At 41.7% G+C, this 21,834-nt stretch overlaps 1 protein-coding gene across 1 annotated transcript in view; it reads left to right on the plus strand.

The window, feature by feature from the left end:
* The window catches only part of SDC2 (syndecan 2), a 59,163-nt gene that overhangs the window by 30,667 nt on the left and 6,662 nt on the right, over positions 1 to 21,834 (plus strand). The window contains exon 2 of the mRNA XM_069005189.1: positions 17,186 to 17,297. Within this exon, the coding sequence (XP_068861290.1) occupies positions 17,186 to 17,297 (112 nt within the window). The remainder of the gene's footprint in view (positions 1 to 17,185; positions 17,298 to 21,834) is intronic.

Genomic DNA, 21,834 nt, shown 5'->3' on the forward strand with positions numbered 1-21,834 from the left:
ATGTTAGTCATGCTTTATATACCATGCCAGAGAGAACTTTGCAACAGCCTGTGCACAACAGAATTAAGGAACGTGGAAAGGTTGAGCATTAATCCACGCTGGAAGCCTTCTCTTGTGTAAGAGGCATGGCCTGGGCCTGCTCACATCCAGCTGAGGAAGCAGTGTAATCCAGGTGAGACCCTGTCACAGGGTACACTGAGCCTCTGGGAGCTACCTGTCTTTAGCTCTGGCCTCGCTCCAACCTGTACCTGGATCAGAGTGCCCACATCTCCTTCTTGGCCTTCCCCTGCTTAAATGGAAACACCTTCAGTGTTCCTGAGCAGGGAGGTCAGCTGCTGATCTGCACAGCTGGCAGTGTCTGTGTAGCTCCCTAGAGCAAGGGACACCTACATGTTAAGCAAAATGCGTGAACACAGATTGTTAAAAGAAGTATGAGTTTGAATCCCCAGCACCACAGTCTTAATCCCACAGTCACGACAACATCAAGCAACAATTCTGAGATGTCGAGTTTGCTGCTGTTGCTTGGGATGGCTTCCAGCCAGAGCATCCAGACCCCCTTGGTGGCATGGGACCACAGCTGCATCCTGTGCTTTCTCTGAGCACCTCTCTTCTGAGGTGCAGAGGATTCAGAGAATATGAGGATGAGGGCTCTCATGGGTTACTCTGCTTTGGCAAGTCCTCAGGGTATTTATTGCAGTGGTGCATTCAGAGGGGAAGTAAAATGCCAAATAGCTGCCATAACTGGATGTTTCACGGTACTTTCTGTGCTTTGCTTTGAAAATACAAGCCTGAGACTTGACGTGTGCCAGGATCACTGTGAATGCAGACTGAATCTGTGTTTAATTCCTCTTTAGTGTTGGGGTATAAACAAGAAGTATGTGCCCTGGATTCCATCTCCTTGCAGAGAAGCAGTAATAGAAGCTCAGCATTGAGACTGATTGATTACTCACAGATTATAGAGCAGAAATTGCAGACAGTTTTACTGTTTAAACACTGCTTGGCATTAAACCACTTTTATAGCAGACTGGAAATGCAGATGTCCATTTAATCTGTTTGGCTCTTTCAGTGCTGCATAATGTCATGAATGACAACCTTCTCCAGCAAAGTGGAAACCTTCAGCTGTGTGATTCAGTGGAGTAGGCTTGAAAGTCAGGGAAAAGCTCGCTCCTTTTAGTGACTCTTTCAGTGACAGGAGCTTTAATTTATAGATGATAGGGCTGGTTATAAATTGAGAATGGGATATCCTAAGATATATAGGATAATATATATCTTGCTTATAAATCAATAGTGGATATTAAGTTAATTTCCTAAGATATTTTAAGGTAGAGCAATGGTGTGAGGTATCTTAAACTATCCCTTAATTTGAATCTCATGTATTGATTTAAAAAGAGAACAGATGAAAAAAGCAGTACTGTTGCACCCGTCTCTCAACATACAGTCTGTATGTACTGAGGTTTTCTGGTCAGATCTCTAAGTGCCACCTTTTTTTTTCAGCAAGTGCTGAAGGACTGCTTTTGGCTGTTCCCAACTCAAGTGCTTTTCATTTTATGTTACCTCTGAAATGTGGCAGTAATGAGCACAGAGAGGGGAACAACACAGCCCTCTCTCATCCTCCCAAAATGGGGTTTCAAAAAACCAGGTCCCTGTGGCTGGCCATTGCCTAGCTGGGCTTGTGTTGGAGCTGCCACAAAGCGAGTGGGGACAAGTTAGTGTCCAGGGGGCGTGTGCCTGGAGATGGCTTGCTGGAAATTTCTCCACAGCTTTCTGGTGACAAAATGAGAATTTTTTTCTCTCTGAATGCAAGTGGTGTGCCACTTAGAACTGGCCCTGCTGGAAAAGTAATGAAGAAAATGCTGCATTTTCTGTAAAAGCAGGCCGCAGCTTGCCTGGAGGGAGGCCTTTGGCTCCCGGTGCCGTTTGCTGCCTGCCCGAAGCCAGTGGCTGCTGAGATGGTGCATGTGAGGAGCAGCAGCATTCCCACGGCCAGTAGCTGCGGGTGCCATGGGCAGGGATCAGGTGGGATGGACCTTTTCCTCTCCTTTCTGCTCCATGGCCTGCCATAGGAAAGGGAGTGATCTCCAAAGCAGATTTTGATAATATTAGACCTGCAGAGCATGGCTTGGTCTTTCTAAAATTGTAAACCACCTCATGAAGGACGTGGTGTTTGGGGAGAAAATAAAGAGCAAGTTCTGACTTTCTGGGAGGCATCGAGGCTCCTGACATGGCCCTCACTCCAGAAAGTGAGACCTGAGGTGTTACCTCACCACTTTGCGCCGTGTTTTATGTCACCTTTTTTGGTGATGTTCTTCATATACAATCATTTTTTCCCCCTTCAAACTAGCTTTAAAAGAATGAAATGGAGGCTTGTTAAACCTTTCAGCTACACACATCTGAGCTGTAAGCCAGTAGTAATCGGCTCTCCCAGCCCATTAGAGGCTTCCTGGGGGATTGCTGCCTGGGCCTGTGTGTGTGTACATGTAATTAGTGAAGGAAGGACAGTCCCTGTCAGGAGCTGGGCAGGGGCTTTGGTCTCCAGAGGGGGCCATGCTCTGTCAGGCTGTGAGGTGAACAGTTTCAGCACAGCAAACTGGGGAGGTGTCAGCATATCTTGATAAGACAATTTTTTCTGCAAGCAAAGTGCAGCTATGTATTTCACTGGACAAGTATCATTAGTTTTGGTGGGATTTGTCCAGTGTGGAGTCAATGTTTTTTAAAGAAATGAAATGGGTTGATGACTCTGCTTTATCAAATGATGGTAGCTATTCTGTTCCTCTGCCTAGTGGTCTTTGTTTATTGTGTCATTATGAAGTTGAATGAATAGACATGACTCTAATTTTAAGCAGAAACGATCTTCACCTTCTCAGTTCTCAAAGACTTCTTGGTCGTCATCTGCCCTTCTTCAGTTGTTGTCCCTTAGAAAGGTATGGGAAAGTATTTTTCTGATGTCTCCTGTCTTGTCAAAGTGAGTAATCAAATGCTGCCTTCCATGATGTGATATGTTGCAATTGGCTCCTTACGTTCTTCCTCAACTTGCCATAAAAAGCTGCTTCCATTTCTGTTGTTTGAAGAATTGTATTTATTGATAACTTCTTGATCTAATTTGCTCATGTATGTTTATGAGGAAACCTGATTTACACAGTTCATGCCCTGCCCTTTGAGAAAGGGTTATTCTTGATCACTCCTGTACACTTTTTTCTAAAATTACATTATATGAGCATTCTATGCTTCTAGCTTTATAGATGCTTACGTTAAAATGTTGCTTTGTGTTGCATTGCTGTCATTTGAAATGCAGTTCTTGACCTCTGTTTTCTTAGATGTACATATGCAAGTTTGTGCTAGTAATGTTGCAAAACTATTCTGCATTGTCTTACAGTGGTCTGTATGGTCTCCCTAAGCAGAGCTTTTACACCTTCCCTCTTTGTCCTTAGATTTTTTTTTTTAAGTTCACAGAACTCAGGGAGGTGAACAGGTTTGTGCAAGGTCAGGTCTGTTAAGCAGCTAACATCCATAACACTTAGGCTGATGAAACCCCTATTTGCTTGTTCCATTTCTAACTGCTGAGTGACCCTTTTCCTGAAGCAAACAGGAACCAAGAAGCTTTCTAATGCCGTCAGTGTAGCAACCTTTTTTATTTCTTGCATAGAAAAATGTGTGGTTTGAATTAAAGTTTTGTTATTAATCTTGGGATATCCTTGCAAAGTGAAATTGCTTTAGACATATCTGCAGTGAAAACTGAAGGGAATTTGTCCATTTGATTGACAGCTATATGGAGCAGATTATGTGCTGTATTTTTGAAGCAGAACTGTTGGAAATAAGGTGCAGATTATTGGAATACATCTGCACTTTATGTAGAATAACACAGGGTGGACAGGTTACTTATTCGTTGTTCTGCTAGTTTTGCCAACCTTTAAGCATGTTAAGTAGCAGAAAGATGTCAGTGCTGAATTAGTTGCTTCTATAGGACGTTGGTTAAAAGCTGGTTTTATGGTACTCGCAAGCATTACAGAATTGATAACTTAGAAAACATCCATTCTTTGCATTCTCTCCACAAGGTACAGGTTTAACAAGGAAATAGGAAAGTTGATCTAATATCCAGAAATAAAATACCACTAGCAAAGACTTTGTGGATTAAAGTTCAAATCTCTTTCTTTTACCTTTCTCCCTGGGCAGCTTCCACTGTGTATCTTGGCCCTCAGCTGAGAGTCTAGTTATCAAGTGTGATGCTGAAGTTGGTATCAAGTCTAAATCTTCTCTGTGCCTGTTTGGGCTGTCAGTTGAGTAGATTTTATGATGTGCCCTTGGATTAAAACAACGTAGGTATCCCAAGGGGATAGTATGGGTCACTGGGCCACACAAGCTTTCAAAAAAAGCTTCAAAAGTAGAAGTACAAGCAAGAGCTACTCCCTCAAACAGGATCGCCTCATAAATATTTTTGTAAGTAGAAAAGTAGAAGATGCATGGATGTGACTGCTTGACAAGGCTGTTCATAAGTTACATCTGGGGAAGACCTCTGTGCTAGCACTGGCCTTCTCTGTTGATACCTCCAGGCACAAGCCTGCAGAAGACCATGAGATGGCTTTTTGATGTATGCTGGTATATATCGGGTTGAGATTTGCTTTTCCTACCATGCCAAAGAAATCTGATCCTCAAGCTGGAGACCCTTATCTGATAAGGGACTTAAGAATAGAGCAGAGTATTCAGGGTTTGAGTTTGAAGTATGAGAAATTTACCTTTTTTTGTTTTTCTCTTCCTCACCTCCCAAGCCAGGTGATGTATTTTCTCACTCAGTAGGTAAATACACTTGCCAGGTTCTGTTTCTCTGCTGTCTATATATAGTTCAAACAAGGCAAAAGAAAGTGTGCAAGTTAGAGAGCATGGTCCCAAAAATACGATTCAGTCTGTTTCGTCTGCTATGCATTCGCATTGCCCCCTCTCAGGAGGTGGCTCAGGTGCATGGAAGAACTCCTGGCAGCAGGGCAGTGATCTGTAGGGTATTAGAAGCATATCAGGAAAGTGGAGGAAAACAAGAAATAAAAAGAGAATTTGACAGACCTCATTCTGGTTTCTGCTTAGTAGCTTCCCATTTTGTGCTGTATGTAAGCAGTGCTTTAGCCATTATACAGACAAAGCCTAACAAAGAGACTTGCTTGCTGGCAGAAAGTTGCTTAAAATAACTTACTGAGGATAAAGAGGCTGCCCAGGTCAATAATGCTGTGAAATCCTCAATGTGTAGCAGCTCCGGGAGGTTTTGCAAGCATATAGATTTTTAAAAGCTTTACAGTGTTTATAAGGCAGTGAAGATTGTAGAGTGGTGCTAACCTTGATGGTGCTGGGACAGCTATAGGAAGATTTGAGATTCGTCTATAGAAATACTGAAATCTTTGTTCCCTCCAGCAGAACTCTGATTTAAAGTATGAATGCTAGAAAGAAAGAAAGAATTGTTCTTCGTTAGAAGATACTTAATACTGTTAAGGAGTCTTTGTTGTATTTTACTCTTCAGTTGGATCTGACTGTTAAAAATGCTGTCAAACAACTTACTTGGCTTGCTTTCCACTGAATCAAGGGAAGTAGATTTATCTAATATGGTGTAATTGATCCCTACCTTCATTACGAATGTATTAATTCTTTTGGTGCTAATTTTATATAGCATTATTTTTTAAAACATCAGCTGAAGATAATCAATATGAAGCTTATTTCAGTTTTATTAAAAGTAGTTGCTCACAATAACTGGGAGAGATTGTTGTAACTAAAACTTCAATTAAACCAACAGCTTTATTAACCATGCTTTAAACCAAAAAATTATGTGCTGTTTGAAGGAGGTCCCTTATGTAATTCCAGTTGAAACTTTTTATTTTGAGAAATTCCCATATCTTCAGAGTTTTTTGATCCATGTTCTGCCATATCCATCTGCACAGCTCATAGGGAGGCAGTAGCACAAGGGAAAGAAGCAGGAAAGGGGAACCTGTGTAGGAAATCTGGCATCAGCCCTTCCACTGCTTGTGGAGTAGCCCTTTTATTTTAGAGTACATTTTTCTGTGCAGTTTCAGCCTGATGCCCTCCGTGTCCATGTACATTTGTGGGGGTTTTTAAGAGCAGACATGTTAGCTGGTTCTTCTCAGGAATATGAATGCTTGTTAATTGCTACAATGTGTGGAAGCGCAGGTATGGAGTCTCACAGCAGACTGCCTCACCAAGGTTCTGCCTTGGTTTGTCTTGCTGTGCAGTTGATGTGGGCAACCATGTGGGGAGAAATTCCCAACAGTATAGTTGAAATTCTCTTTTAGTGGTTCTGCTCAGTATATCCATCTAGTTTCTGAATGCAGCTCTGGGCTGTGTATGTCTCTAGAAGAAGTTGTACCCATGGTTCCCTTGTCCAGTCTGATGCTGCACTGGGAGCCCCAGAGAACCAGCAGGAAAGCCAAAGACAGAGGGAGGGTAGGAGGGAAAATCTTTCTTGCCTCTGCCCCAGCTGGCTAGGAATTTGTCTAGCATTGCTGGCAGGATGCTGTGTCCTCCCCAGCACAACCTGTCTGCTGTCTTTGGCTGTGCTTGTGTCAGTGCTGCACTAGTTCTTCTCCCTGGTGGAAGGAGGCACCAGTTCCTTCTCCCTGGTGGAAGGAGGGGAGTTGTGCCTGAAGGGCAGTAGACTGCTTCTGAAGCCACATAGCCTGTGCAGGCCACCCTATCTCTGATTTCACTCAACTGCTTTTATAGTGGAAGTTATTAGAATGATGTTTTATCCCATGTGAAGGAAACTCATTTCTTATCTTTGTAGGCATCAAAGAGGATATGAAAACCAAGCCTTTGTAGCAAAAATTCAGTTAAGTAAGATGGGATCAGAGTGTGCTGAATCCAACAATTTAATCTTGGAAACCAGTGAGATGAGTTGACACCTGGAAATAGCAATAAAATCATCTTTGTTGTCTTTCTGTGTGGAGATCTGGAATACAAAGAGGTATCTCACACAGATGTACCTGGTGTCTCAGTGCTGTCTGTGTTTGCTGTCAGTGTCTGAGGAGTATACCAGTGGAAAGAGTAGCAGTGATACCATTTATCTGTCTGGCAGCAGAGACTGTGGCCTAATTTAACCAAGTTTTGAATTTATCAGTGTTTTTGACCTAGGACAAACTAACTCCCTACCTCTGTGCTTCCAGCACCTAACAAGTTAGAAGTAGTTACCTGAATAAATGAAGTGATTGTTTTCCTGGACTGGAGAAAGAAGTCAGCACATCCAGCATGTTCTGGCTAATGCAAAATTCACATTGATCTGCAGTTCAGTTTACATCTTGCATCATTATACAGTACCGCTTTTGAGCTGACTATCTTCTCTCCTAGCACCCAAAGTGGTATAAAGATGATGATTTGGGGGGTTTTATGTATTTGTTTAAAGGGTGAGTAATTGTTCTTGTGTTGAGTGCCCAGTCTGCATATTCTGTTGCAGTGAAACTGAGGGACCCTGGTACAAAGGTGTTTCATTTAAGCATACTTACAGCTTATTTGAGCTCTAGTTTCCTTAATTAAGAATCTAGCAAGCCTGGGATATAAACGTGCTACCACCCGCATTCATCTCAGTTCTATAGAATCCAGAATTTCTCTTAATTTAGTGGCGTTTATCTTCTGAAATAGGTTGCATGTGTTTGTAGGAGGGAGAGAAGTTCGTGCAGCTAATTGGTACAACTGAGCACAATTTTAGAAATATCAAGGAGATTGTGGGTGTACCAGTAGTCATTTTTCTGCTTGTGGGGAGCTTTGGTGGGATGTTACCAGGAGTGCTGGGGGCTGCAGGTGGCAAAGAGGAGTGTCCACTGAGATAGTCACAGGCAGACCTTGTTGTTCAATGAGTAAGGCTCTGTTGAATAACAGATTATGCATTCCAGAACTGGAAATGCTCACTCCTTAAACTGTGAAGTTGATTCTTCCTGATCTCTGACAAATTGCAGTTGCCATGCATAACATTTGCTAGCAGTATTTAATTGCTGCGTAATGTAACCATAATAATGTAGTTGTTTTATATGTGATTTTCCTGTGCAGAAGGACATGCAGAAGGAATGTAATTGATAGTTTATTGCTAATTCTTGCTACCAATGGCAAAGAGATCTTAATTTAAATGATTTCGTGTTAGTTGACACTCAGTTCCTCACATGGGGTTATTTTTTTGAAATCCATGGACCGGAAAGGAATCAATATGGGGGTTCTGAAACCTGGTGGAGGTTTGCAGTGTTCCCACTACGACTCATTACAGCTGCTTTTGTAGAGTTTTAAAAAGAACAATCTGTATTAAAAACATTATTCTTTGGTATGAACTAGAACAACTCCACATAGGTTTCCATGGGGTCTGCCCTGCAATTTGACCACTTCAAGGGATTGCAGTAATCACCAGTGGGCCAGGGCAGTGAGGCAGAGGAAAGGCTATTAGGTGGGGAGTTATTGGCATGCATGCCAAAGAGGTTACCCTGGCAGCTTTAATCATTCATCCACACTCTCAAGAGGAGGGAGGAAAATATAAGTGTTAGTTCTTCTGATTGATTAGCAAAAAGGATCAGTAAAGCATGAAAGGAGAGAGGAGGTGTGTGTGGAAGAGCCAGTATGCATTAGACTTAAAAGCACTGACTGGGGCAGGTACTTCAGTTATGACCTCTACACCAAAAGCTACCTGCTTCTCCTTTTACTTTCAGACTTGTGACTGGTGATTCAAAGACAGGCTGACCTCTTCATTCAGCATTTTCAAAGGAGTTCATTTGGCTTCTCAGTCATGGCCGTGCCTTAAATTTAACCTGTCTGCACATGGGACTGATGTGTCCTTAAAAAACTGATTACCATTTTGAGCTGTGGCAACAATTTGCATGGTGATTTTGATCCTATTTTTAGGGAAACCGATGGATGCTTCTTGGAAAATGTGCAGTAAATTGCTGTGCTAATTGAGATAAATCAATCTGTGATGCACATTGCTGGCTGCTGGCTTCTGATGCTGTTTCGCCTGTATATTGCCCTTTAATATTTCAGTCTGGAGTAGCACTTTGGAAGCTGATCCAGCTGTAGCCCTTTAAAATAGTTTCTCTGTTGTATCGTGCCTACGTCGAAGACAGAGTTGAAGAATAAACCTTTCTTTGCATCGATTGATGGCTTGGCATGAAAGCTTGAAAGGGCTTTGGATCTTGTAATTTGGGGAGACCCAGAGAAACTTTGATACTAAACTTCTGCTTCTACATGGGAAACGGGAATTGATGTGTGCTCTAATTGACTGTTAAGCAGACTTGAGGTTTTCAAGGTGAAGGAGCCAACTGCAGTGTTCATTTCTGAGTTTCACATACAAGAAAAGACCATTTGGTGTGGAGTTAGAGAGCATCAAGCTGAGGGGTTCGTATAAACAGCACAGCAGTACTGTTTGACTCAGCTGACATCAGATTTGGTGGGCCCCTCTATAATTTCTAAGTAACCATATTGAAGTTGAGAGTAAATTTTATGTGGTCATGGAATTAGGAAGATCTCTTGGTTCTAAGCTGTAGCCCGTGTAGAACTGCTCTTCACTGTACTATAGTGGTGGCAAAGATCCACAGAGGTAAAGGTTGGTTTTTGCAGAAAATTATTATAACTGAATGAAGATACAGGTAACTTCCTCAGGTTAGATGATGAATGTATCTTTGGAGTGGCATGACTATGGTCTTATTCAGCTAGCAGTCCTTTAATACTATTCATGAGCTTGAGCCTAATTTAATAGTGTAGGGAGGCTGTAAGGTAACTGATGTGGAGACTGTGGAGGAAGTCATTGGATCTGTCCTTCATCACCGGTGATGCTGTTGGTACTCGTGTGTAAGGACAGAAAGCTCTGCCTTGTCTTGCTGCCATGCTTGCTTATCTCCCTCCTGTATCTTCATACAGCAACCTCTGTCCCACCATGGGCAAGACAATTTCTGGATAAGGACTAAAGTTTGGTCTCTTTGTGCACCTAGTAGATAAATTATGCACAGCTGGAAATCAGACACTGTGAAAATAAGTGGAAAGATAGAGGCTTTTCCTATTGGAATTCATCACAAACAGGCCAGAACTTTAGAGGACATTTATCTTTCTCCTCAAGATAGGACAAGCTTCAGCTCCAAAGCTGTAAGCAGGCCAAAGACCCACTAAACAGATCTGTGAGTCTTTATAATGGGAAGAAAAACATTTTTCAGTTAAGGTTAAACAAGCTTTCCTGTTACCATTTTAAGTTCTGTTATCATGCAGTGTACCATACGGCATGTAATTGCACATTAGGGAATATTTCTAAAGGCACAGATGACTGTTAGAAAACAGGCACTTGAGATTCTGTGGCTTTGTGAAGAGTGTGAACTTAAACCTATCAACTGCAGCACTGTAATTTCTTCGGTGTGTGGCCATAAGTGAAAAGTAACTGACGTGGTGGTGGCTTGTTGGTGTCTCCTTGGATGTGGTTTATTTTTTTTTTCAGTGTGAGCCATGACATCGACTGCTGAAATGCCTGACACCAGCAAGAGTTGTTTTATTAATGCTGTCCCTGTCAAATATGCCTCTGTTTTGGTAATTAGTCTGGCGTAACAGATTGTGTGCATCCTAAAAGCCAGCATATTTAGACTCTTGGCTCTGACATGAGGCAATCTCTGTAAATCAGCTCTTTTGGTAGACTTCTCTATTGTTGAACACCAGCAGTAGTAGAAGCAGTTTGCAGTACTTGTGTTTATTTTGGGCTCTCTGCCTTTCCTCAACAGCCACGAGCAGTCAAACCCTTTCTTTATCTGTCATGAGAGATTGGAGGCCTAAAGCTATAGTTTTGTGCAGGATCAGGAAGTTATACATGAGGTACAAGGAGCGTGAATAATCTTTCTGGCAGGTGCTCGAGCCGCAGTAGTGGCTCCGCTCTGCACCACACGGGATGGCAGCGCCACTGCTGTCCCACAACAACCCACACCACCATCCCTAGAGGCAAACACTACACTAGTAGGGACGCCCATGCAAAGCCAGTTTGCTCTTATGCTCTTAGGTGAGGAAGGGCAGCAGATGTCCTCTAAGATTTTAAAAATACCTGTGGAAATGAGCTCTCCAGAATGAGTCACAGCAGTCAAAGCTTGTTATTTAGTTGGCCAAAGGCAGCAGTGGAGGAGGTGGTGGTGGCTTTTGCAATTCAGTCCAGGCAGTTCCTGTCACAAGGCTGGTTTCACATTGGGCATGCAGATGGGCACAAGGATCGGTGAGGGTTTTGAGCCATTTTGAGATAAAATTGGGAGATGGTAACTGTCAGAATGATTTGGGGTAAATGAGCAATACAGATGCTATCTTCTGTATAAAACCCTTGCTCTCAAACTTGCAAAATTCAGTCTGGGGCCTGTCATTATGGAAAGGATATTTTGACTGTGATCACAATGACCTGGACTGTGGTGCAGGGCAGCTCTCCTGCAGCCAGTACCTGCTCCACTCATATCAGCATTGTGCAAGCAGGATGGTGTCTCTAAGGAAGGAAATCGGTAGTCCTTAGCGTGTTTTGCTTGAATGATGTCAGCAATTATTAGCATCTTACTTCCCAGAAAATCCCACAGCCGTACCTCCCACTAGCACTTCCGCTGAAGGCGCCACTGTGGTTGGCATAGTGCACCTGAGGTGGGGTTTGCTGGGAAGACTTTGTCCTGTGAGCCCTTAAAAGTGGGCAATGTCACCTTGAAAGGAAATAATGGAGACTACTTCCCTCGTTTTCTACTGTGGCCAGCTGTAGGGCATATCAGTGAAAGGACAGGCAGACATCTGTACTAAGACAAGTAGTGGTAAACACACCTTGTAACATAAAATCCTCTGTCAAAATTACATGTTCGTAGCTGGATACATGTGGGCAGCATAGGAAATTGCAGACTGAAGGAGCCAGTGGAGGCTCATCTCTGAGAACCAGTAATGCAATGAGAAATGGAAAATGGATGCTCTGCTGGTTGGTATTTTTCTCTGGGAAAACATGGTACTTTGAAGTGGAAATCTGATTTTCAAGTTTTGTACTTCATTTTTTTTTGGTTTAAAATCATGCCTCTCATTCCTGGACAAGGTTAACAAACACTTCGACCTTTCCTAGTGTGACGAGGGAAAGCAAAGAACTGGTGAACAACAGTAGGAGGACACCTGCCAGCTTCAAGGTCAGCAGTGCTGAGGTTTGTTAGGACTAAATCCTGTAGCGTGGCAGATCATAGTTCCTTTTGCAGGAAACCTAGAGGGAAATACAGCTTCTTCACACAACTGCCTTTTTTCCAGCCTTCAGTGAGAACCTCTGTGATGGCTCTCAGGCTTTAGATGAATGCGTTCACATAGTTAGCTTTCCAAAAATTTAGTGTATGTGAAGAGTACAGCGCTCTAGTGAACTCAGACTCACCAGCTGAGCGTGCTTTTATACAAGCATATATGAAACTGCACTGTGTGTTAATAGAAGAGAAAATCTGTTTTCTTTCTCCTTTTTACATGGAAGATCTCTGCCTAATCAACAGCTGTAATGCTTGCAAATTTTCAGAGGCTTCTGGCTTAGATATTTGTAATATAACATCACTCTTAAAATATTAGTCTCTGGTTCTCTGCATACTAAATGGGTTGCATCTAAAAGAATTCCATCTGGGGAAAAAGGGAGGCAAAGTATCATTAGTAACACAGCTGCAAACCTCAGATTCGCTGTCCCGTGCATATACGCAAAGACAGAGAACAAAAATTTGAGTTCATCTGCAGATAATAAAGTGTTTCCTTCCACGTGTCAGCTACTCGTTGCTCCAGTGTCTTGAGTTTCAGCAGTCACGGACAGCCATGGTAGACATTACTCCTTCATTGCTGCTCACACCAGCTTTCTTGGCTTCATCCACATGGCATAAAAGTCTTTAATGTCTTACTCCAAAATCACTCCCATGGAATGGGAGGACTGACTGTAACAGCAGAACTAGGAAAGGGAATGGCTATGACAGGAAACTTTGTATTTTTTTCTAATGAAATACGCTATCCATTCCCAAGCCTCCCATTGTCTGTTTTCAGTTTTTGTCATTGTAATTTTGATGGATGACTTAGGTGTTTCATGAGATGATGGGACAGGAAAAAGGGTTTTTTTGTTTTGTTTCCTCTCTCAGTGTCAAAATGTGGGGTTTGGGTATTTTTTTTTAATATGTCCTGGATGATCCCAGTTCATTAAACTAAAAATTACTTTAAATGTAAGATTTAGTAAAATAAAGACACTGAGATTTCAAATTCAACATATTATTGGTAGGGAAATGTCTTTTATCTAGTACTTAATGGGTGCTAATCTATACTACTTCCATGAGATTTAGATTTATGCCAGTGTAGTCAATAACCAGGCAGGAATCAGTGACCATTGGCATGTAGCATGTGAAGTATTTAGGTCACAGGATTTTGCAGCATTATATTCTTGGAATAAAAATGTAATTGTGATAACAATGATGGACGAGAATGCAATCTCTGTCAAGAGGTAACAAGCAGTTTTTGTGGCTTCAGGGCCAGATTAAAGGGCTGATAAGAGAGACATCCTTGCCTGGTGTTCCTGCTGTTTTAATAGGTCTGAAAATAAGGCTGTTACATAAAAGTGACATGAGTACTCTCATTTCAATTGTTAGCCACAGGAAGTGGTCACTTAAATATTTGGCCTTCATAATACCTAAAAGTAGTTTTATGGATCTAGAATTTGCAAACTTTTTTTATTTTTCCTCCTAAATATATTGAAATGCTAGTACAGACCTTTCTGTGTCCAAGCCTACTGACAACAGATTTGTTTTTCCAACTTGTCTTTTGTGAACATCCTGGAAGTAGTCCATGGACCCCCATGGATTCCCAGCTGACAAGCAAGAAAACATTTCTAGAGCAAATACTAAATCAAGTTTATTTTAACATAGCAGAGCATAAAATTGTAAAGCGTGGCTTCAGTGCTTGGTACTGACCTAAACACCATAAAATACTCTTTTTATTTTCATTATTTTTCTCTCATTTTTTTAAGCTTAATCTTCACAGAATTATTTTTAATGGCTGTGGGGTTTTTTGTTAACTGTTGGGCTTTTCTTTTTATTCTGAGCCTTAAAGCAGTTTCCATTCCAAGTGGCCTAAGGCATCTATGTGTTTCTGAGCAACTGGGATAAAAGGGGCAAGCTGTGGGTATAGAGGGGGTGCTTCTACCCCGAGTCTACTAGCCAGCTTGCAAAGACAGTGCAATGAATGCATTTATCTATGCAGATGCTTAGAAATTTTTAAGCTAGGATATGCTTCCTTTGCCTTTGATTTAAGAGGGTGCTTGTGTCCTGCTGAGTTTCACCAGATGAGAATCATTTGTACTGAAACAGGCTGAACTGAGGCAAGGGGCTCTGGTCAGAGAGACTGCAAAGCATCTTCCTCAGGTGGAGCTTGATGTCTGATCTGAATGCATTTGAAATTTACTGTACATTTCTCCCTATAGTAAATATTGTACTGGTTCTATAAGACTGTGGGGAATAGTTTGCTCATTCTGATGATGATGTGCCATCCACAATACTAGATATTAAATAATGTTTCACATTGTATTCTTTGCATCCCCAGAATAAAATACAACAGATGCTCAAATTCCTGCTGAAAGCTACCCGGCTTCTCTTCCATTTCTGTTCCTCTGTGTTCAGCTAGTTTAAATCCTAACAACATCTCAGCATAGTGAGAAATAAAAGCTTTTGGCAGCTGAAGAGACATAATTCATCAAAAAAAAGGGAGTGAATATGATGGTGGGGAGCTGGGCTGACCAGGCACTTGCAACTTGGGCCGGGTTGGGTTAGCTGCTCATCTGTCTTACAGAAACTGAACTGTCAGAAGAACTGTCACAAGTCATTTCTGTCTTCTCTGAGTTCTGTGAGGCTGAAAAGAGGAAGAGAGCAGGGTGGTTGTTTTGAGGGGGGAAGGAGAAGCAAGTGTTTTGTTTGGTTTTTGAATCCTACTAAGTTTGCTTCTGATATAGACAGAGGTTGGAAATGGTCTAGGGAATAAATTTATTGATAAGTTCATATTTTTACTGAGCACTAAAAATTCTGGGCATGGCTGTTTGATGCTTCTGTTCTCATGAAGACTGGTTTTCATTTCCTACTTTTGCAAACTCAGGCTGTTTCTCACTTCTTGCCAAAAGCAACTTCCATTGTTGGGAAATTCCTTACATGTAGATCTTTCACTTTTTTTCCCAACTTAGCATTGGGTAACATTCACTGCCTCTGATACCTTTTGAATATTGTACGCCTTTCTATATTCATGGCCAACCACCTGCATTTCCTTTTTAAGATGTTTTGTTTTTTCCTGCCTGATATTGAGGAGTGGTCTGTTTTGTACTATGATTGTGTCTGAAAGTGAAATAAGGTGAAGTGGCTTGGTCCATTGTGGCAGCTGGATCAAGAGCAGGATATTTGGCCTGTGACAGGGAGTTGTTTTCCTATACGGAAACAGTCTCAGCTGTGTCTTAATTGCAATACCATGTATACACATACTAAGGTACTTAATGACTTTCTTTGGAGACATCTTTTAAAAGAATTAAGTTGTTTGATAGTGACCAGACATCATCTTGAATTTCTGCTTTGGACTGCAGCCAGTTCCAGGCAGACCATGTGAACTAACAGCAGCAGATCAGAGCAGGTGTTTGTGAGCTTATCTTAACAACAGGGTGCTTTTTCCCACCCCACATATCCCACGCGTAAGAGTGGCCATAGTAGGAGTAGACTTTGACCAAGAATCATGTTGGTTTTCTTTTCCTTTATAGAAGAAAATTGGGGTAATACTATTTTAGTTCAGAGCTGCTCAGAGAAGTATTAGGTACCCCCCATGCAAAGATCTTTTACTGTGAAATACACTAATAATCAGGATGGCCTTTCTGCTTTTCATAAAGAATAATTTTTTTGTTGTAGATCAACTTGAAGAGCAGTGTCTTGCTGTGAAGAGGCTTTAAACAGGAATCTGTTGCCCAAAAAAATCCTAAAAAGAAATCGCAAATGTCTTCAACAATAATTTTAGACCTCTGGGAAAAAAAGTTACCTTGTAAAGTTAGATGTGAGTCTTTGTATACAGGAGTTAACCCATTCACAGTTCGGTACTCCTTTAGGAAAGCTACAGTGAATGCTGGATGGAATGAAAGGGGCAGTCAGTGCCATGCAGTAATAAGTAAGTTGGAAACCTTTGGGACTCAAAGCAGCAGGATTGAGTGCTTATATGAGATCCTGAATAGATTAATTTTGGTATAGCGTTTTGGCATTTAGGTTTTTTTTTTTTACTTGAAAGTCCATTTATAACTGTCATATTTTCATCAAAAAGTCATGACAAACAGGCATAGACAGAAGTTCTGGTTAAAGTAATAGGAGTTGTAGTGACAGGTACCTTCTCAGCCATCCAAGATACCTGGCTCTCCTAAGGAAGTTTATTCTCTGTTAAGAAACTGGAAGCCGAGGTGGAGGAATAAAATTCTTAGTCTTCCTATGCCTGAATTGTCAACTTAAAAGGTGACTGATACCCTGTTCTATTTTGAACTCATTTTAACAGAATCTCTCTTCAGTGGTAAGATACTTGCAGACATAGAAATGTGGTGATAGTCACAAGAAACCAGATTTTTAGTCTGTTGAAGATGCAGTTAAATTTTAGGAGGGATGTATTCATTTAAGAATTGGAGCATAATGCTGTTTTATCTGGCTGGAAATGTCATAATCCTTAATCAATAGCACTGTCTTAGAAACATTCATATTCTGTAGTCCCAGTTGTTCATTCTAACTACTAGAGTGTTTCATGAGGTTTGGCTTGATTGACCTCTGAGATAGTTTTTGATACATGCTTTTGTTCCTTCTCATCTGAGATCAAATGAACAGACTTCATGTGACAGCCTATAGATTTGTATATTTGAGATCCTGACAGAGGGTTTCAGTCCTGGGATTTGCTTCTTGTTACAGAAGCTCTGCAGAGTATATTTGCAAATCCTATTTATTCATTCATGCATTTAATGAGATGAAGTGTGGTTTCCATTGTGCAGGCTTGGATTTTTTTTTTTTTTTGGTAATGCTGTAATTTTTACAAATTTCTTTAACAACTTAGATAAATGTGTGGCATAAACTGAAAGTACAAGCTTCAGTGTGCCACCATCAACTTAGAAAATAGAAGTGAAGATGAAGAAACTGCTGTGCTGGAGAACTGTTACCCTTTTAACCATTCCCTCTTATCTGTTTTCCAGAGAACAGATTTGACCTCTGATAAAGATTTATACCTTGACAACAGCTCTGTTGAAGAAGCATCAGGCGTCTATCCAATTGATGATGATGATTATTCTTCTGGGTCAGGTTCAGGTGAGAAAACATGTCACAAATTGATTTTCAAAAGTGTAAGAAGTAATGCAATTATTTGAGGGAAATCTGTGCAGTTTTGCTTTATAAGCTGGAGATGATACTTTCAGTGAATGTTCTGAGTGCTTTGCTATTTTACAGAGCACTGGGCACCCTGTGGGCCAGGTTTTAAGCATTAACTTTCTGCTCTCTTCTCTTACTCCTTAGTTGCATCATTTCACTGCATTATTTTCTCTCTGCTGGCTCTCTCCTTTCCTTCTGATTTCTGTGTAGATCTCCCTGGAGTTTAGACATAAAGATTAGAGAAGGCTTAGTTCTCCCATGATATAATGCTAATGTAGCACTCCATAAGAAAACATAGCAGCAGCAATCTTATTTTCTCTTATATGCAGTCAGGTTCACGTAAACATGGTGTCCATTCCTCTTTTGTTGTTGTTCTTTTACATTTAGAAATCTAGATACTGCCAAAACTGTGAGTTTTCTCTGAGGAAATTACATCCATATAGTGAATAAAGACATTCTTAAATACAATATACTGAGTTCTCGGACTTAAACACTCATTAGAGACATGTAGCTAGCTCAAAATTTTTCAAAAAAAGTGTCAGTGAGAGCTCATTAATCATTTCTCTTAGAACGTCTCTTCAACGAGTATCTTCTAGACTAGCTTGGAGACTCCAAATATTAAAAGCTAAGTGCAGGATTTTATGGTAGCTCTGGAAAACACATTTCCTTATTGTTGTGAGTATTTGCTGAGCTGTGGAAATCCCATTTATTTTCCAAGTGTGTTACTTACATGTTTGTTATTGTACTTTTTTTTAATATGTCTTTCGATGCTTATATATAATTTGTGTACTTTTAAAGGATAAACCCTGCTTCTAGTGCCTTGTCTATGTTACCTGTAAGGCACACTTCAGATTTTTTGGATGGATTTTCGTTTTTCTTTTCTTTTGGTGATTCAAAGCTATGTTAAAATAAGGTCTGCAGACATCTAATTGTGCTGCCAGGCAAATCCAGGCCCATCATCATTCATACGTTGGTGATACCCTGTGTTTTGGGAGTCCTCTATCAGGGCAATTTGACATTCCAGTGTGATGAGAGGCTTAATTGGACCTCCTTGATGGAGACTTGTTTGAGGAGAAATTTAATATTTCATTTGAAAAAAAAAATATTATAGAATTGGTGATTTTGTTCAGTTCCCAGGACTGTCTAAGGGATATTCTGATCTCCAGGAAAAATGTGCTTTCAGTCAGCATCCCATTCTGTCATGTCTTCAGATGCTGGTGACTTTGTAAGCTTCAGGAAAGGAAGTAGGTTGACAGTAAATAGTTGTATGAAGAACAGTCTGGTGTAGTTTTTTTCCACCCCTCTGTGGTGTTGACCGTTTCTAATATGGAAGATTAAAAATTCAGACCTGCTTTTGAAGTGGAAAAGACAGCACAAGAACTGACTTCAGATTTTGTTAAATCAAGGTTCAACAAAGGATCCTGCGCCTGGGGAGGAATAACCCCAAGTACCAGCACAGGCTGGGGATTGACCCAGCTCTGCAGAGAAGGACCAGGGAGTCTTGGTGGATGACAAGCTGACCGTGAGCCAGCAGTGCCTTGTGGCCAGGAGGGCCAGTGTTCTCCTGGGGTGCATCGGGAAAAGTGTGGCCGGCAGATTGAGGGAGGTGATCCTGCCCCTCTATTCAGCCCTAGTGAGGCCACATCTGGATAGCTATGTCCAGTTATGTGTTCCTCAGTACAAGAAAAGACAAGGAGCTGCTGGAGAGGGGCAGGAGAGGGGCACAAAGATGATGAGGGGTCTGGAGCATCTTTTATGAGGAGAAACTGTGGAAGCTGCACCTGTTTAGAGAAGACTGAGAGGGGATCTCATCAACACCTATAAATACCTCAAAGGGAGGTGCCAAGAAGATGGTGCCTTTTCACCAGCTCTTTTCAGTCGTGCCCAGTGACAGGACAAGGGGCAATGACCATAAACTAACATACAAGAAGTTTCACCTCAATAGAAGGAAGAACTCCTTTACACTGAGGGAAGCAGAGCACTGGCACAGGCTGCCCAGGGAGGTTGTAGAGTGTGCCTCTCTGGAGATGTTCAAATCCCACATGGACACATTCCTTTGTGACCTACGCTAGGTGACTCTGCCTTGGCAGAGGGGTTGGATTGGATGATCTCCAGAGATCCTTTCCAAGCCTAACAATTCTGTGATTTTGTGGTAAAAGTGAAGCCAAAAAGACAGAAGTCTAGACTACCTCTAGACTTCAACAGTAACACCTTGTCTTTCTCTTCTTTATTTTCCTATGCTCAGCCTTGAGCCATGGGTGAAAGTTGGAGTGCACTTCTGCTGTCTCTGGCAATCTCTGTTTCTTTCCTAAAAGAAAACAGGGAAAGTCTCATTGCAGACAAGCTTGGTGCCCCCGCAGAGAGCTCATGTGACAGTACCCAGATCTAATATTTTTAAACAGAGCAAAAAGTCTTCAGGGAAGCAAAATAGCGTCCTTTCTACCCTCCTCCTCCGATACTTACTGCTCTCTGTTTTATGTTGAAAGAGTCCTGCAGATACACCATTGATTGATGTTTCTCATATTATGTTCAGTCTCTCTCTCTTTACTTGGATACTCAGTGATGTAATGTAATGTTTCTAGCAGGAAGAGCCTTCCCACTCAGGAGTGGTTTTCTTGCTTTGTAGCATGCGTAGTCCAAGCAAACAGATCCAGGATGACAACACTGCTGACTCCTTTCCTTGCTGTGAAAATTGTTAGCTGCCACCAGGCCTATGGAGATAAACAGGAATTGTCAGCACCACCATTAATGCCCTTGCAGGTCTTCAAGTAGCATTAACATGGACAAGTGTCACTGTAGGCATGACACATTTCAAACTAGAAATTGGCTGAGGGCTTTTTGTAAGGAGTAGCAAAGGTGTTCTGGTTTTTTCTTTTCTTTCCCTTCATAGCCTCTTTTTTCTTTGCATACATTCAACTACTGTTGTGCATTTGCCCAAGTATTGAATCTGAATCCACAGGTCAACACTTTACAGAGGAGCCATGCCTGCCTCCTTATTCTTGTATATCAACAGTAGAATATCTGTAGTGATTCAGTTAGTCCATTGTTTCCTTCTTGTAGTCTCCATCTCTGAGGAGATGCTTCAGTCTATCATCACTTCTTTAGCATTGGTGTTTTATATAGCATAATAATAAAAAGTAAAAATCGTTTTCCAGCCTATATACAATTTGAAATACTTTTATAATTATTGCTACTTTTTCATCTGGCATAAAAGATTTTAATAGAGCCTTGTTCTTGGAAATCAGTGAAAGTAGCTGCTAAGCAGCGTGACTACCCATTGTGTTAAGGAAAGATACCATCTTTGTCAGAATTGTCTATGAGTTCTTTGGAAAACTGTCTGTCTTGTTCTTGTGTCTTCTCTAAAATTACTCATGCTAATATATATCATAAAATCATGCACATTTTTCCTTCCCCTTCTTCTCTTCCCCAGCCTAACATTTCTCAGTTGGTAGCAGCTTGAGTTGAGAACATTGGCTCAGGATGAACTCTATGTATTCTGACGCTATGACTGGGGGCTGTTCTTGGACAAAAGCTGTGGTGGGGGGGTTGCAGCTTCTTCAAGAAACACAAGAGCAGATCTGCTTTGGCTCATGACCGAGAGGGAAGCTGACGTTGCGCTCCAAGGCCAGCAGCCAGTCTGGGAGTCCTGTGGCTGGGGGTGGCGTGGCCGGGGCGCTGTGTCGTGGTCCTGGGGCTGAGGAAGCTGGGGGGCACGGGCGCTCTCCCGGCTGCTGCACAGGAGCCAGCACAGGTCCAGGGCCGACACTGGGTGCTCCTGGACCATAGGGCGGCATGCCTGGCATGCACACCTCTCCTGGTGTGCTTCCCCTGCCATGGTGCAGGCAACACAGCAAGGATTCACTCTCCATTTGCTATGGTCCCACTCATAAGTTCTTTTCAGATTGTCTTGGAGCAAGAACTTCTGTCCACCTGCTAAACCAGCCCCAAGCATGCTTCATGACATTGACTGCCTGGTTCTCCAGGTCCTCGACATAAAAATCTACAGTGATACTGTTTGAAAAGTGTGTTTTTGATATGCTGGACAGAATCTTAAACTTCAGCATAGTTAGAACTATTCCTTTTAATCCTTCCTCAAGTTTTGTTGGTTTTGGTTTTTTTTTTTCTTCCTTGTGTGAGAGCTATCAGAGAGGTGACATCCTTGCACTGTCTGCATTTACTTCAGCTGCAGTTCCCTGGCAGGGCACAGAATTATGTTTACAGTGTCATCTCTGGGTGCCTAACACTGTGTTGATTAAGGGTTGCATTGGGGACTTTTCAGTGAATGGAGGCAAGATAAGTCAGCTAGAAATGTGTGTCACGTTGCTGAGAAAGAGATGGTGGTTGTGTGTGCCCACCTTGGCTTGTTTGGTGGTACTCCCAGAGTGTGATGTGCAACAGCAGACAAATAAGATGCCAAAAGATAGGGTGAAATGATTGGATTTTTTTGGTAGGAAGTGTTAATCACTGGCTGCTTTGC

The sequence above is a fragment of the Aphelocoma coerulescens genome, chromosome 2, assembly GCF_041296385.1.
Source record: "Aphelocoma coerulescens isolate FSJ_1873_10779 chromosome 2, UR_Acoe_1.0, whole genome shotgun sequence".
Taxonomy (NCBI): Eukaryota; Metazoa; Chordata; class Aves; order Passeriformes; family Corvidae; genus Aphelocoma; species Aphelocoma coerulescens.